The sequence below is a fragment of the Hypomesus nipponensis genome, chromosome 1, assembly GCF_054491055.1.
Source record: "Hypomesus nipponensis isolate SF chromosome 1, ASM5449105v1, whole genome shotgun sequence".
Lineage (NCBI taxonomy): Eukaryota > Metazoa > Chordata > Actinopteri > Osmeriformes > Osmeridae > Hypomesus > Hypomesus nipponensis.
In genome coordinates this window covers 7,677,582-7,693,234 of record NC_140361.1, presented here as the reverse complement: position 1 = coordinate 7,693,234, position 15,653 = coordinate 7,677,582, and the positions used below count along the sequence as shown (strand labels likewise).

The 15,653-nt window shown below is 47.4% G+C and overlaps 2 protein-coding genes across 7 annotated transcripts in view; both read left to right on the top strand.

The window, feature by feature from the left end:
• Nucleotides 1–632: 632 nt before the first annotated feature.
• On the top strand, nucleotides 633–6,055 carry dele1 (DAP3 binding cell death enhancer 1). 4 transcript variants are annotated; one of them, XM_084677803.1, is made up of 12 exons: nucleotides 633–827; nucleotides 1,246–1,354; nucleotides 1,720–1,822; nucleotides 1,991–2,144; nucleotides 2,265–2,468; nucleotides 2,601–2,680; nucleotides 2,876–2,969; nucleotides 3,120–3,262; nucleotides 3,942–4,100; nucleotides 4,346–4,420; nucleotides 4,681–4,834; nucleotides 4,964–6,055. In XM_084677803.1, the coding sequence occupies exons 1-12, from the start codon at nucleotides 797–799 to the stop codon at nucleotides 5,209–5,211; spliced, it is 1,554 nt and encodes a 517-aa protein (XP_084533929.1). In that variant the 5' UTR covers nucleotides 633–796; the 3' UTR covers nucleotides 5,212–6,055. The 4 variants fall into 4 exon arrangements, with proteins under 4 accessions (XP_084533929.1, XP_084533771.1, XP_084533842.1 ...); XM_084677645.1 differs by having other exon boundaries at nucleotides 649–827; nucleotides 981–1,354; XM_084677716.1 differs by having other exon boundaries at nucleotides 662–827; nucleotides 4,961–6,055.
• Nucleotides 6,056–6,375: 320 nt separating this feature from the next.
• LOC146302312 (amyloid beta precursor protein binding family B member 2-like) overlaps nucleotides 6,376–15,653 on the top strand; it is a 26,239-nt gene continuing 16,961 nt past the window's right edge. For 2 of the 3 annotated variants that reach the window (XM_084677152.1, XM_084677074.1), the window contains exons 1-8: nucleotides 6,376–6,627; nucleotides 9,132–10,380; nucleotides 11,482–11,663; nucleotides 12,052–12,192; nucleotides 12,327–12,412; nucleotides 12,744–12,804; nucleotides 14,195–14,341; nucleotides 14,643–14,770. In XM_084677152.1, the coding sequence (XP_084533278.1) occupies nucleotides 9,156–10,380; nucleotides 11,482–11,663; nucleotides 12,052–12,192; nucleotides 12,327–12,412; nucleotides 12,744–12,804; nucleotides 14,195–14,341; nucleotides 14,643–14,770 (1,970 nt within the window). In that variant the 5' untranslated portion in view covers nucleotides 6,376–6,627; nucleotides 9,132–9,155. Of the gene's footprint in view, nucleotides 6,628–8,523; nucleotides 9,014–9,131; nucleotides 10,381–11,481; nucleotides 11,664–12,051; nucleotides 12,193–12,326; nucleotides 12,413–12,743; nucleotides 12,805–14,194; nucleotides 14,342–14,642; nucleotides 14,771–15,653 lie in introns of those variants that run through there. The other variant, XM_084676993.1, reaches the window with a different exon arrangement.

The window sequence follows — 15,653 nt, the reverse complement described above, 5'->3', positions numbered from 1 at the left end:
GGGAGTCTGAGGGTAACCCCTTAAAACATTTCCGTACAGAACACCAGTATCAGTAAAATTTAATTATGAGTATGATAAGATTTTGTATGGTAATTTTGGACAGCGTGGCTGCCTTTTTTAGCGTAGAATATCTATATTTTTAAATCAATATATTGAGGGGGGACATTTTGACTACATTTGAATATTGGGGGGGATGTGTCCCCCTCGGTTTGGGAAAAACTATGTCCGAACATGAGTTGTTCGGACCAATGAAATTGTAAAGGCGGGCTTTCTACGAAGATGGACAGATGATCAACAGTAACGTAATCAACTACGTCACCAAAGAGTGCTTGGGTTGAATTCGTTGTCAACAAACAACATATTACGTTGCTCTGATTGGTTGTAGGTGTATCAAATTGAGCGAAGAGGCGTTTGTTTTACGGGTTTGGTTGAAACACACCCCATACTCACAGCGCAACGGAGAGTTAGCAGACTCATTCTGACTAGAATTATGAGTATGACAACGTCAGGCTGTGTATTTTCATTACATTAGTGTAATCTTTGGCCACTAGATGTCACTGCAGAGTAAATGACCTTCTATTTTCACCTTACGAGATTTCCTCATTTCCGGGTGTTGCCTCAAAATATCTCGTGACGCTTTATTTTCGTACAGAAGTGGTGAAGTCTGGCTCTCGGTGGGATGGGGACTAAACTCCACAGTAAAGAGTCGAGAAAACGTCCAAGAATTTACTAAAATGCTTAACTTGGACCGCCTAGGAAACATTTCGTCTCAAGCCTCGCTGTAGCTACAGGAAACATGTGGAGAGTGCAATGGTTTGTTGGAAGAAGTGAGTAAATTATGTGTGTGTTGGCTAATGCGGCTAGCTACTTTCAAGCTTGCTAGCACCAGAGAGTCAGCCTTTGTTTTTAGTTTTTTCTTGTATACTCAGTTATAATTTCTGATGTACCACAATACCCAACACAATGCTTTCACTTTCTAGCCCATTGCCAACCGGTCTGTTCTGGTTTAAGATGTATGGAAGGTTGACACAACAGAAGTTGCGACACAACTTGAAGGACAACTCTTAGTATACTAGGTTCACAATACGTAACGGTTACAGTAACGTGATCCATCAGGAGACACTAGACAATGTGCACCCCAGAGATAATGCATACAATTACATCTGCAAAATCACATCTTTGTCATGTGTGTACTCTGCCAACGCTTTCGGTTGCAACTGTCTCTTTCACCTCCCAACCCCACAGTTCTAAGCCGCAATGCCCCCCTGCGCCTCTCTCAGAACCACCATGTGGAGGACGAGGTCATCAACACCTCCACTCTCCTGTCCACCTCTCGGCACAACTCTGACCCCAGGTAGCTCCACATCTGACTGTTGTATCCTCTGTGTGTATGCTGCCAAAGAGTGCTTAGTGATAAACTGCATGCATATAGCTCACAAAAAAACAAGTGAGGAAACTCTTGTCGCTTAACTCCCTCCTTCCAAGCCCCAGAGCCTACTTTTTACAGGAGGTTGCATCATCCCCCAGTCCACTGCATAACATGCTAACCGTGCTGTTTGGGGAATAGAGGACAAACCCTCTCCCTAATTCAAACCCCTGTTCTGAGGGCTCAGTATTAACAGCTGACTTAGTCACAGGCTGTAAACTGCTGGGCGTGAAAGTGTTTTGAATCGTACTTCTTTTCTATCTCGTTTTATAATCTCTATCTGTATCTGTCAGTTCTCAGAAAGGAGAGGATGGAGAGAAACAGAAGAAGAGGAAGACCTCTCAGTTCTGCAGTGCCGGGCTCCCCCGTTACACAGCGCTGGACGCCGTGGGCTTTGTAAGACCCCGCTCCTCTATGCCCCTCCTACTCCAATACTTCGGATTTAGCTCAAGAGTATCAAAACAGTCGACAACATCTTTATTACTTCCAAACAGTCTATAATCATTTTACACATACGTATTTTGCACATGTGTATTTGATGATGATGATGATGATGTCGTTCAGGGAGCCGCTGCGGTGCTGGTGCTGCAGATCTGCAGGAGGATCCACTCCCAGTTCTCCTCGCGTGCTGAGCCCGGACATGGCCCTGCCCCTGCAATTAGTCAGCCAGTAACAGCTACCCTCCAGAAGTGTGGCTACCGCGTTCTACTGGAGATCCGTAAGTCTACCTTTACCTTCCAATCTCGAGTCACGAGCCACCTGGCATCTCTGGTGTACACTAAAAAAACAACACTTGCAACTTAATCCAGAGGTCCGATCTTCCCTACTCTGTGTTCAGTGTCTAGACGCGATGTCCTGCCCAGAGGGAGGAGTGTACGCTGCCTGTGGGGGGCACCAGAGACACAGATTCAGACCCAAGCCCAGACGCAGGGTATCAGCAATGAGGCCAGCAGTAGCTTGGACCACAACCTGGACCTGGATCATCTGACATCTCATAGTTCCTCATCTCACCAGCAGCTGAGTCAGGAGTCTTCAGCATCAGGTATGTCTTCAGTGAAGGTACATTTGGTTTTGAGATTGCGTCAGGGTTCATCTCCATCACTCATCATTCCTTTGTAATCATATGACAGACTAAGTTGTTTTAAACTAACTTGGTATTTATTCATGTCTTCAGAAGAGTCTTCTTTGTCCGAGTCATCCCTTCCTGAACACCAACCAGGAGACAGGAAACAGCCTGAGCAGGAGGATGACCAGGTTAGTTTTCAGCATAATGACTGCTCCTTTCTTTGCTTTGTTCTTTTAATAGTATGGTATTTACTTTGCTTTGATATTTTCAGATCTGAACTTCAGTTGTATATAATCCAAAACCTTAAACATGGAAACTTGGATCATCAAACCTTAAACTTAGTCATGTGAAAGTGTTTCCTGTCATGTGTTTGTGTTGTTCAGGACTTCCTGTCGCCAGAGGAGAAGGTTGCGGGGGCAGCGCTGGACTTCAGACAGGTGGCTGACTCCAGCGTCCCTGTTGTCCTTAACATAATCGGTAATCACAGCGAGAACATAAACCACTAACTTTGTCAGGGGGTTAGAAGGGAGCCTTGACTTAAGTCTGTCATTGGTGTGCCAAAGATGACTTCCTGGTTGTGTGAGGTCACTTCCGGTGTGGAACTTCCTTTTCCTGTGGCTGCTGCAGGTCTGGAGAGCGCTAAGAGTGGCGACTATGAGGCAGCCTTCACGTGTTTCCTGGCTGCAGCTCGCCACGGCTACAGTAAAGCCCAGTTCAACACGGGGGTCTGCTATGAGAGAGGGCGTGGAGTAGGGAAGGACAAGGGGCAGGTAAGAACACACACACACACACACACACACAAATACAGCCAAACACGCACACAACAGATTATAAATACACACTCATAGGTATACATTCATGGACACTACCCCCAGTTCTCACATACAAATGCTTAAGCATGCATTGCCTAACCTACTTTGTGTATTAATGCTGATTCTTGTTGTGTTCATCTTCTCCCCTGTATCTCTCCCTTCACCCTCTCTCCCTACACCCTCTCTCTCCCTACACCCTCTCTCTCCCTACACCCTCTCTCTCCCTACACCCTCTCTCTCCCTACACCCTCTCTCTCCCTACACCCTCTCTCTCCCTACACCCTCTCTCTCCCTACACCCTCTCTCTCCCTACACCCTCTCTCTCCCTTCACCCTCTCTCTCCCTTCACCCTCTCTCTCCCTTCACCCTCTCTCTCCCTACACCCTCTCTCTCCCTACACCCTCTCTCTCCCTACACCCTCTCTCTCCCTACACCCTCTCTCTTTCTATATCCTCTCCCTTTCTACACCCTCTCTCTCCCTACACCCTCTCTCTCCCTACACCCTCTCTCTCCCTTCACCCTCTTTTTCCCTACACCCTCTTTCTCCCTACACCCTCTCTGTCCCTTCACCCTCTCTCTCCCTACACCCTCTCTGTCCCTACACCCTCTCTCTCCCTCTCTTCCTTTGCCTCTCCAGGCGCTCAACTTTTACAGCCAGGCAGCAGCAGGGGGACACAGCCAGGCTCAATACCGATACGCCAGACTCCTCCTGAGCTGCAGGGGGCAGCAGAGTGCAGAGGATCTGGACAAAGCCATCCATCTGCTGGAACAGGCTGCCGTTGCAGGACTCACACAGGTGAGAGTTCAGAGATCAGTTGGAGGTGTTGAAATCAAAGCCACATGAATTTTGCCCCCACTGACTCTTTCCTCTGGTTCCTTATTCTGTCGTTGCTCTCTCTGCTCATGTTCCCTACTCATCTCCTCTTTCCCGTCTTTTTCTTCCTCTTCTCTCTTTCGCCGTATCTTCCCTTCCTATTGCTTTACGTCTCTTTTTTTATTTGTATTTTTTCTCTCTCTTTCCATCCTCCCATCTTTCCTTAGGCTCAGGTGTACCTAGGTTCAGTCAGAGATGGCTGCATGTCTGTCCACTACCTGAGGATGGCAGCGGAGACAGGGGCAAGTGCTTTCTTGGTCCAGTTGGAAGACTACAATTATCCACTCAGTGTTGATCATTTTAATGTTTACTATCTCTAGAGAAGTATTAGACTATACATTTCACTTTAGAGCAGTTTATTATATTGACTGACTTACACCTCTTTTGAGAATGTTATTGACTTGTGTCCAGAAAATATTACACATCCTGATAATATCCTGATGATAATCAGAGATAAGCTGAATGATTGCTCATTGTCACCGGGTCTATGTTGTCTGTGCAGGACAGTGACGCTCTGCTGTTCCTGGGCCAGTGTTATGAGACAGGCTTCGGGGTGCAGAAGTGTCCAAGGACAGCTATGAATTTCTACAGGAAGGCTGCCCGGGCCGGGAACAGGCCGGCTCAGAGACTGCTGGTGCCCCCTGGTGGAGCAGAGGGTGACGACACATATTTACAGACATGATGGCCAACATAACTCGTGCAAATCATGCACTGCATGGAAACACTGATTCTCCGCTCTCTCTCCCCCTCTCTGTCTCTTTTTTTACTCACTTTCTCTCCAGCAGAAGAAGTCCTGCGCTCCATCCAGTCTGCCCCGTCTTTCCCTGTGGCCGGCGTCCTCCTCCAGCCCCTCTCCACCCTCGCCAGTCCCCCCTGCCCCTCTGCCTCACCCACCCTGCCTCTCACCCTTCCACACTCCTGGAGCACGGGGAGCATGGCCCCTCTGCCTCGCCTCTCTTCTCTCCCCCTCCACCTGCACACCCTCCCCCCTGGCATGGAGAGCAGCCCCTGCAGGTGGACCATCGGGGTGTGATAAACAAGCTAGCACTTAGCCAGCCCAAAGTGATCTAACCCACACTTAATGTAACAAAGAGGCTCAGATATCCACAGTGTGCGTTATTTTAGTATAGCCGTTTAAAGATATATATGTGGTTTTTGTAAGAGTGAAATTTGACCTCCTGTGACAACCAGTTAGGTGTCAAGTTCAGACTGTCGAGAGAAAACATGCTAAATGTTTGTCACAGATTTGAGCGTTAAACTTGTCTGGTTTTGGCTGTTGTGTCTGAGTCAGTTGAGGCTGGATAAAGGAGGATAAGGAATAAATAATGGTCAACGTGTGTAAATACCATGCTAGTTACAGGATAAGCTCAAGTTTTTTGTTTTGTTTTTCGGTTTACTGACAAATGTAGGGGTGAAGATATGCATGTATATGTAAGTGTGGGTGATTTTGTTTTGTTTGTGTGTCCAGAAGGCTTGTGTCAAATGACTAGCTCTCTTCAGCTATAGTGTTTTTGTACTTCTTGTTTTTGTATTACTTGCTGCCTAATCATAGCCAGCAGTCATCCCGTTTTATATGGTCAGCTTCCCTAATAGGAAGACATGTTTCTTAAAGCTAGAAAGACGAGTTTGGGACATAATGTGCCTTTGATATAGCTTTCTTAAGGTCTCCTTTACCATCCCTTTGTGTCAGCTGAACAATATGCATACCTGTCTGCAACTTTGCGAAAGCGTTGTGTTAGTTGACAAAATTTCACTTGTAAAATCAAAGTATAAAGGCCAAAGGAAATGAACACATTTTATGATGTGAATGTTGAGGAAACACTACTGTTGTGAAACGCACAAGTTGCTCACTATCATTAAAGCCATTTTAATACTTATTTTGCTGATTCATGCATTATTCAATACATGGCAGCGTTCCTTTTATTTTAAATGTGTACTTTTTGGAAACTATTATGGCACATTTAAAAAGGTAATTAGGTCGATACAAGTTCGATTGAAAATACATTATAATGGTTTGCTCTTTCGGCAGAGGTGGAATTAAAAGATTCGATCACTTGTGAGAGCGCTAAAAACGTATGTTACATGACGTAATCGAGTATTAGAAGTGGAATAAATAGGACTCAACATATTTATTATACTGTAGCCTACCTCTCATAGGCTTAATGTTAAGGGTAACTCTGCGTCTGCTGCAAGCGGGCTTGTGTTTTCAGTGTGTCCTGTTCGCTGATTGGGTTGTTGGAGCGCCGGAACGACGCGACGCTTCGGGAGGCAGTGGCGCAGAGAGAAAGCGGTACCAGCACGGGAGGAGACCGGAGAGGGTGATGTGATGTGATCTTATACGGGTAGATACGGGAGGACTGGCGCTTAAAAGCGGTTGTCACTCCGTTGTCCTCTAAAACAGTGTCGTCGTTGGAACAGTGAACCTTCAGAGACCCGGGTTTCCAACGCGGTGAGTACATTCATATTAGGTGTGTTTGCGTCCTAGTGCGGTGATGTGTGACGTTACCAGGCATAGACATAGAGGAGATTTATTGCGTCTGTTCGATATCGACAGTTCCTTAGCTTGTTTCCTGTATTGACAACTCCTGTCACCTTCATCTGCAATATGTAGCCTATATTGCGTTTAGATTAATTTGATATCGTTAATAGTCTACTGTCGAGGGAAAGGTTCCTTAACGTGACAGTGTGGAAAAGAAAGATGCAAACATACTCCACCCATGTCAACACGATAGACATCGCCGACTGTCGACCACACTTTGTTAAGTTGACTTGTTCTAGTTTGTCACTGTCTTTAAACATCCAGATGTATCAGGGGTATATATACGCAGTAATACTAGGTTGCCCTATAAAGAGTGTCTCAAGTTCATAGAAAATTGTGATTGATGTAGGCTATTATTGTTGTTTCTTTTAGGCCAGGCCTGTTGCAGTGATGAGTGATACCGTACAGTTTAGGGCGCAGCTGTACTTTGAGTAATCAATGAATCATTTATAGACAACTTTTACTTCTCATCCCATAACATTAGCTCTAAATAAACTAAAATAATTGTACTTTCCATCATGATCCGAGACCGAGATTGTGTTCCTGTTCAGCTCGTTCACCTTATTGAGTATTTGCCTTCGGGCTACCTGTTGGCAGGTGAAGATATCTGAGTGCCGTTGAAAAGACCTGAGTGAAAACAAACACAAACAAACCTGTTATATAGTACTTGCTGTGAGAATATTGATTAAACTCCTTTTGCCAACATCATAGAGATAAATGATTAGCCCTCTCGCCCTTGCAGTTGCACTCTGAGTACACTATGTACCAGTCACAACAATGGGTTACTTTTACATTATAATTATATAGATGTCAGAGGTTCAACACTGTAACATCCTGTGCTGTAGCATGCAGGGTCTCGTGAATGACCTCCAGTGAAGGCGACAACAACAGATTTATTGAAGACAGCGGTTTAATTGCGTCCATGTACCCAATGCCCTGGTGGAAACTGCTGTGTCATTGTCGACTCTTCTCCATTATTACAAATACATCCTCTTTTTCTATCCATCTCTCTACCTTTTTCTCGTCATCTCTTTATCTCTTTCTCTCCTCTCTCCCTATCTCTCTCTTTCTTTCTCTTTCTCTGTTGGTAGTGTCTGGATGTATATAACTAAGATTTAGTTGCACAGTCAGGGGGAAAAACTTGCTATCTCAGTTTGGATCAAGCATCTAACTCTGAGAGTCAGTAAGTCCATAAAGATTTCTGACATCTGATAGCATGTTTTGGGGGATTACTTGTAACTGTTGCTAAGCAGGACCTGTCACCAGGTCTTGATGTGAACCCAGTTAACCTTCTTGATCTTAGAGTCAACCTTGCTTATGTTATCTACAAGTTGTTGAGGGGGTGGAGGGTGAGGGAGGGTGAGGGGCAAACACATGAGGGTCCCTCATGAACCAACCCAGGGATTCTGCTTATCTCACAGGTCCTCTCTTTCCCAAGGCCTTGTCTCCTTTTCAGATCTGCTGTGCTTGTGTTCTCCATCTTTCCATGACCCAGACTGGCAGCAATGTGCTTGTCTATGTATCTGTTACACTGTGTATGAACATGTATGGCCAGGCAATGTTTGTGTACATGGGTGTGGTGAGTTAGTGTGTTTGTATTTGTATCGAATGACACAAGGTATAATAAAACATAATTGACAAGAACTACAACTCCCAACAGTCCAGAATCAACAACAGCTCTTGGTGGCATCAGAACTGACATCAATCCCTTTATCCTTCCTCTTATTTCTCTCACTCCCCATCTCTCTTTTTGTCTCTCCCTTGATCTCTCTTTTTCTCTCTGTTTTCTCCAATAGATATGTACATTAGTGATAATGACATAGATTAAAGCCCCCTATCCTCAGCACTGGCAGGCCCCAGCAGTACTGGACAGGGATGTCAAACCTTCAGTCTGGAGTCTGCCATGAAATAGTAACATCAAAAGAGGCATCGGCCAAGTTTTGACTCAATGCTTTAAAACTGTGTGATATTCTCAGCAGAATGCGTGTTAGCCTGCACACATGGTTCTACAGAGAACCTCTTAATGCGCCAATAGAACCTTCTACCATTGGTTGATCGGATGTCAGAAAGGGCGACAGTCAGAACTTTTGAAGGCATGTGAGTGCCATGGCATCAGGTCATAGACCAGTGAATGATACCAGGTCTAGTGTGCGTTTACAGATCTTTGTACTGTATATACACTAAACAGGCTATACACTGTGTATGTGCATGTTATATAACTTGCCTTGGTGACCAAGGAAAATTATCTGATGATCCCGACTCATCACACACAGGAAGATGACTCATACTGAGCCTGGTAAGGAAGTACTGGATGAATAGATGATGTCATCAGTATCAGATATTAGAAGACTGTGTGTGTGTGAGTGTGAGTACCCCTGCCTGCTCTCTGAACAAGGCCTCCCTCTCCTCCTTAGGTCTTTTTGTACCTCTAGTCAGCCATGATGTCCATCCAAACCCCTCCCCTCTCACGAAGTGGCTCCTCCCCCTCCTCTGTTGGACTGGCCAATCGCAGTGCCCCCTCGGCCGCCCCACCCACCTCCCTAAGCCTGCGCTCCTCCTATAACCAGCTGCTTGGGCGTGATGTCATCAAAGAGTCGGTCGGCATGGAGACGGGAAGCTCTGCTACATTGCCGAAGAGTCGGCATAGATACGCCATGACCAGTGTGCGTAGTGCCATGGGACTGAGCGACCCACTTGCCAGCCAGCAGGCCCGGAACCAAGCCCCCACCCGGGGTAGGGGCCTCCCCACCAAGTCCTCCTCCTCATCAGCCCTCTACTCCTCTTGTTCATCCTCCTCCGCCTTCTCCTCCAACAACAACCCCAAACTGGCCAAGAACGGAGCCAACCTGCAGCGTCGGGCCGAGAGCCAGCAACAGGAACTCAACAAGGCCCACACAGAGGTCAAGGGTCAAGAAGACGACTTCAACCTTACCTCTGATTGGCCAGAGTTCGGAAAAGATAACTCCCAAGCCCCGGCCCCCTTTCGCAGGAGGACCAAAAGCTTCCTGGAGTACCATGAGAAGGACCTGGGGAGGCTGGATATGTCTGGCTGGGGGATCAAAGAGAAGGGGAGGGGGGAGAAGAATAAGCAGACCAGCCCAGAGAAGGAGCAGGCCAGCCCAGACAAGGAGAGGGACACCCAGGAGGAGGAGAAAAAGAGGAGCAAGCAGGACGTGAAAGAGGAGGAGAAGGAGGAAGAGGGTGATGGGGAGGCAACCCCCACCCCGTCACTGCCTCTGCTGCCGCTGATTGAGAGCCCCCCCTCTTCCCCCCAAAACTACTGTCGCCCCGTGGAGTACAACATCCAGGCTCCATGCCCTCCCCAGGCCCGGGAGGAGGTCACAACCCAGGTCCAGGGTCACCCTCCTGGGCTGGAAACTCCCCCCAAGCCCCCCCGGAACTCCCAGGCCCCCAGGGTGGTCAAGGTGGAGATGCACCCCAACAATGAGAATGTGTACCTCAAACGCCCCCTAGCCACCCCCTCTCACCAGGCCAGGGGTGAAGATGGCATCCCTCTCCTGTCCCAGGCCCCTCTTGGCCCCTCAGACCCAGATGGAAAGAGAGAGGGTCCTGACGTGCCGGAGCCCCCCTCAGAGGACGAGGACTCCAGCTGGACCACCCTGTCCCAGGAGACCCCCTCCCCTCAGACCCCCAAAGACACTGGTGAGTGTGTTTGTATGTGTGTGTGTGTGTTTCTTGTATGGGTCTGTGTGTGTTTGTTGCTCTGTCCGCTTTGAGCTCTGTTTCTCTCTGACACCCCACCCCCACTTGCTCTCTAAATGTCCCTCTGAATGTGTCTCTCCTATTTCTCTGTTTCTGTTTATTTGCACCTCTCTCTCTCTCTCTCTCTCTCTCTCTCTCTCTCTCTCTCTCTCTCTCTCTCTCTCTCTCTCTCTCTCTCTCTCTCTCTCTCTCTCTCTCTCTCTCTCTCTCTCTCTCTCTCTCTCTCACAGTGAGAGCTCTTGTCTAGCACACTTTGTCTTGTCTGGAAATCTCCCAAAAGCCTCTCCTTCAGCAGACGGGGGTCACTGCAGCAAAGCGTTTTCTGCCCCCTGTGGACCACTGTAGTCAGCAGGCTGGACAGGAGAGGGGGAGTCAAAAGATAGCAGAGGAGGACGGCAGGCAGGGGGTACTAAGAAAAGGATTGTAAGAGATACAGGCAGGTTTAGTTCAGAGGGAGAAGATGAGAAAGGAGAAGGAGGAGAGAACAAGATGTCAGGGGAGTGGAAGGGAAAGATGGCAAAAGAGAAGTGAACAAGATAGATAGCAGAGAAGATAAAGACAACAAGGAGAAATAGATAGGGAAATATAGCAAAGGAGGAAAAGGAAGAGGGAGAAGGAGTGACGTACATAGCAGGGGAGAAGAGGCAGAGAGGACCCTGTCCTTTGGGTGCTACAACAGATGAGCCTGGGGTTGCTATGACAACAGAACCTAAGTAGGGAAAGAATGACCATTGCGGAAATGGACCACTGAGTGTGTGTGTGTGTGATTATGTGTGTATGCTTTTGTCCTGTGTGTGTGTGTGTATGCAGGGCCGGTCCTTCCTACAGGCGACATAGGGGGTGCTGCAGCTGGGGGTGCTGTTGATACATTTGGCCTAGGGCACCAGATGTGCTAGGACCAGTACTGTGTGTATGTGTGTGCCTGTCTGTATTTTATATGTGTATGTCTAATAAAATGTAAGTATGAATACACTATGTGTGTGTTTGTGCTTGTTACTGTGTGTGTGTGTGTGAATGTGTTAACGTGTGCATCCTGTGCAGCAGATGTGTGGTCTGATGGGGACCTCCCCCCAGGCTGGCGTGAGGTCACTGATGTGTCGGAGGTCTACTTTTGGCACATCCCCACCGGAACCACTCAGTATGACCGACCTGTTGCCCAGGGCAACGAACACACACACCCCAACCCTGACTCCCAGTTGGACACACTGAGACCCCCGAATGAGGTGAGACCACTCCTGACACAAGCCACATTATGCTGTGTGTGGCTGATACTAACATATACAAAACCTTGTTTTCCTTGTTTAATTGTATCTCTCTCTCTGGTGTAAACAAGGAAAACCTTGCTTTCCTTGTTTAATTTTATCTCTCTGTCTTCCATCCTCACTTTTCTTCCCTCATTCCCATCCTCTCAAGATCCTCACTTTTCTTCCCTCATTCCCATCCTCTCAACAAATCACTTCAACACTTATTGAGGATGAATAAATAAGCACTAGTACCAAAACCAGATAAGAACAAAGTGTATAAATAATAAGTATATGCATTATAAGGGCACCTTTACAATAATTGCTAAATATCTCTCTCGCTCTCTCTCTGCCCCCCAAACCTCCACAGCGTCCCAGCAGCTTGGTATCAGACAGCTCTGTGGAGCCCGTCCCCTCTCCCTCTCCCTCTCCCTCCCCCTCCTCCCCCTCCTCCCCCTCTGATGTCATTGTGGCCAACCGCGGCTTCGACAACACCACCTATACAGCCAGTGTAAGCCACGCCCCCCCTCTATCCGCCACCTCAAAAGGGAGGCATCCATGATAGTAAATTGATGATTGACAGCAACTGACAGCCTATGAAATAAGTGACAGAAGATCAGACCTGAACTGTCTGTGTGTGTTCAGGAGCTGAAAGACTACCCCGTCTACCCTGACCCTAGCCTGAAGGCCTTTGAGGGAGCGACTCTCCGTTATGCTTCCCTGAGACTGAAGTAAGACACGCGCACACTGGGCATTATCCTCTCCAGAACCTGAACAGGTGTCATTGAAACATAACATGTATTCTCCAACATGCTGCAGTTTTACAAAAAGGGGAGAAACAGTGAACACCCAACATGTTGAAAAAACCTTTGTTACCTAAGTTAGCGACAAAGCAATGAGCAGCTTATTTACTTGAATCTTCAAAATAAAAGCAGGTACGTCTGTAGCTAGGGTGTCCATTTATTACATAAGGAAATGTTCAGTTTAAACTGGCATATGTATATCATGTAATGTACTCCATGTACAGTATTTAAAGTAATCCTCTCATGTCTCTCTCTCCAGCCCAGCAGCAGAGTTTGTACCAGTAGACCTGAACAGTAACAGCACTGACCCAGAGGTGCAGGTGAGACCTGTTATACATTTATTTGTCTCCCAATTATAGGTAAAGTCTACACATTTTCAAAAAGATCTGCATACATATTTTAGCATCTGTAATCAGGAATCAAAAAGTGAAAGAAATGTCATTATCGGGTCCGAACGAATCTGTAATGCCGTGCTAGAGCATGGACTATTGTTCCTACACAGTAGCCTATTGGCATGTGGCACAACATACATGTAGTACCACGCCCACCTTGTGTGTGGAGGTCCGTGACAGTAGGCTGCAGTGTGAACTGTAGGGTGTCTGTGTTCTCACCAGCTCATTGTGGTAAGCTGTGTACTGTAGGCTCAATGCAACCGAGTACAGCACATCTACCCAAGACATTATCACAGAGCAAGGAGGCATGGAAACGTATTTGAACCAGACCTGGGACTTCAGGGAGCTGCAGTGTTTGGCATGACGTAATGTCCCTGCCCACCTCTCTCACTGTGATACTGCCTTCCTGTGGCGGCTTGGAGATTTACTGCTTCTTGTTAGTTCAGATTAAGGTTTTGCTGCCCTCTGCTGGAATAAAAGTGTACATCCATACTCTGTCCTCATGGTGGTAAGTAAGGAAGGGCGGGAGAGAGAGAGAGGTATTCTGGGATGACGTAATCACCTGTAAAAGTTGGATGAGGAGTGCTCGGGAGGTCTATAAAAACAGAAAGGGAGGAGAGGAGCCGAGGAAAGAAAAGGAACATGGGGAGAATGCAGAAGAAAAAAACATGGAAGAGGCCATGTTGGGATGCCTGTATGAACAAACACTGACTATCACTTTGGGAGTATCTCCTGTGAACATCACACAGTGCCCCAGGGACACCTTAATACACAGACACTCGTACATGCCTGTTAGTCTCACTGTGTTGTTTGCTCAAGATGGCTTGTGAGGGAGCGTGAGAACACAGCTCTAAAGGGAGTCATGTGATCCCTCATGCTGTGGAGGAGGGAAAAAGAGATGGAGGGATGTTGTCCTGGGGAAAGATGGAAAAACAAAATGGAAAGTGAGGATGTGAAAGAGGGGGGATAGAGGTGTGAGGGAGGAAGGGAGGGAGGGAGAATATTTGAGGAAGAAGGGATGGCTGCAGGCCATAGATGTAACCAAGGAAGCTTTATTTGTGGTTCTGAGCCTTGAGCGGTTCATATGCCTGCAGCACTACACACACACACACACACACACTCACACAAACACACACGCACACACACACACCCTTATAAGTAATACATACTGTACTCAACACGTATTCTCACTCTGTGCTTTGATGACTTTATGCTGGCCTGTCCCCCTACAGACGTTTTACCAAAAAAGACTTCAAGACGAAATCCCTCTGAAAATGTGTGTGTGATACATTCCAGCGTTTGTGTGTGTGTGTCCTAGTCGTTCCCGGTGCGTTCGCTGGGCTGGGTGGAAATGGCGGAGACGGACCTGTGTGAGGGGCGGAGCAGCCTGGCGGTGCACCACTGCATCAGACAGCTGTCCTACTGCAGGAGGGACATCCGAGACTCTGCTGGGGTCTGGGGAGAGGTGAGAGCACCGGGAGAGGACGGGAGGCATGGGTGGGTGGGTGGGGGATGACAGGATGCATGATTGGGTGGACAGGCAGACAGACAGACAGACAGACAGACAGACAGACAGGCAGGCAGGCAGGCAGGCAGGCAGGCAGGCAGGCAGGCAGGCAGGCAGACAGACTTATAACACTGTGTCAGATGAGTGGATGGGTCATTTGAATGCACAAATAGATGAATGACCGATTGCTGGTCCCAGTTGCGTTTGTCGTTAGTGAAACAGGCGTGTCCATTGATGGGGTTGGTTTGTGTGCAAACAGGGAAAGGGCATGCTGCTGGTGCTAGAGGACCGCACGTTGACCCTGGTTGACCCAGATGACCATAGCCTCCTACACTCCCAGCCAATCAGCAGCATCCGCGTGTGGGGTGTCGGCCGTGACCACGACAGGTAAGGGGAGGGGCCAGAGTGTCATCACTACTTGTAGATTATACACATATAAAAACTGTTCAAGATGGAATATGTGTAAACATCACTGTTTCACAGGAAGGCCCAGGAATTCTTCCCAAACATACAGCACTTTGTTAGCTACCATGTTTACAGGCAGTATATTAGAGTGTGCGAGTGTGCAGGCTCAAACACTTGTCCACTCGGGGAGGTTTTGTCTAAAGGGAGTGGCCCTTCACCTTGTCACACAGTATTAACCTGTCAACACTGATAGATGAATTAAGCAAAAAGGTGTTTTTGTGTGGGAGCTGGGAAAAGATTTGTTACCGAGCTATTTTAACCAAGACTGTTTTGTGCTGTTTCAGACTCTAAGGGCATACTAGACAGTAATTTGATTTTTGGTGTGTGTGAGTGTGTGTGTGTGAGAGAGAGAGAGAGAGAGAGAGAGAGAGAGAGAGAGAGAGAGAGAGAGAGAGAGAGAGAGAGAGAGAGAGAGAGAGAGAGAGAGAGAGAGAGAGAGAAAGAGAGAGAGAGAGAGACCTCATTGTGGGTGTTGAGTCATGGTGGTATTAGATCTTCTGCTCTGTGTTAGAGAGGATTGACCCATGTGAGAAAATCGAACAAAAGATGTCTGGCTTTTCTGATCTTTTTCTTCATCCCTCCTCTTTCGCCCTCTGCCTTTTTCTGTTTTTTTTAAAATATGGAATACTACAGAACTTTCTCTCTCTTTTGTTCGCTCAAGCACACTCAGACACACTTACTTTCTCTCTTATTCAGTATCACCCTTTCTCTGTCTCACACATTTTTATCCCTCCCTCTCTGTCTCTCTCTCTCTCTCTCTCTCTCTCTCTCTCTCTCTCTCTCTCTCTCTCTCTCTCTCTCTCTC

What these genes read in the sequence shown, in the direction of transcription:
- dele1 (XM_084677556.1), top strand. Translation starts at nt 1,185, where the DNA reads ATGTGTGTACTCTGCCAACGCTTTCGGTTGCAACTGTCTCTTTCACCT. An exon ending in TGTTGTCCTTAACATAATCG is followed by an intron (nt 2,970 to 3,119) that starts GTAATCACAGCG and finishes TGGCTGCTGCAG; the next exon opens with GTCTGGAGAGCGCTAAGAGT. An exon ending in GGATGGCAGCGGAGACAGGG is followed by an intron (nt 4,421 to 4,680) that starts GCAAGTGCTTTC and finishes TTGTCTGTGCAG; the next exon opens with GACAGTGACGCTCTGCTGTT.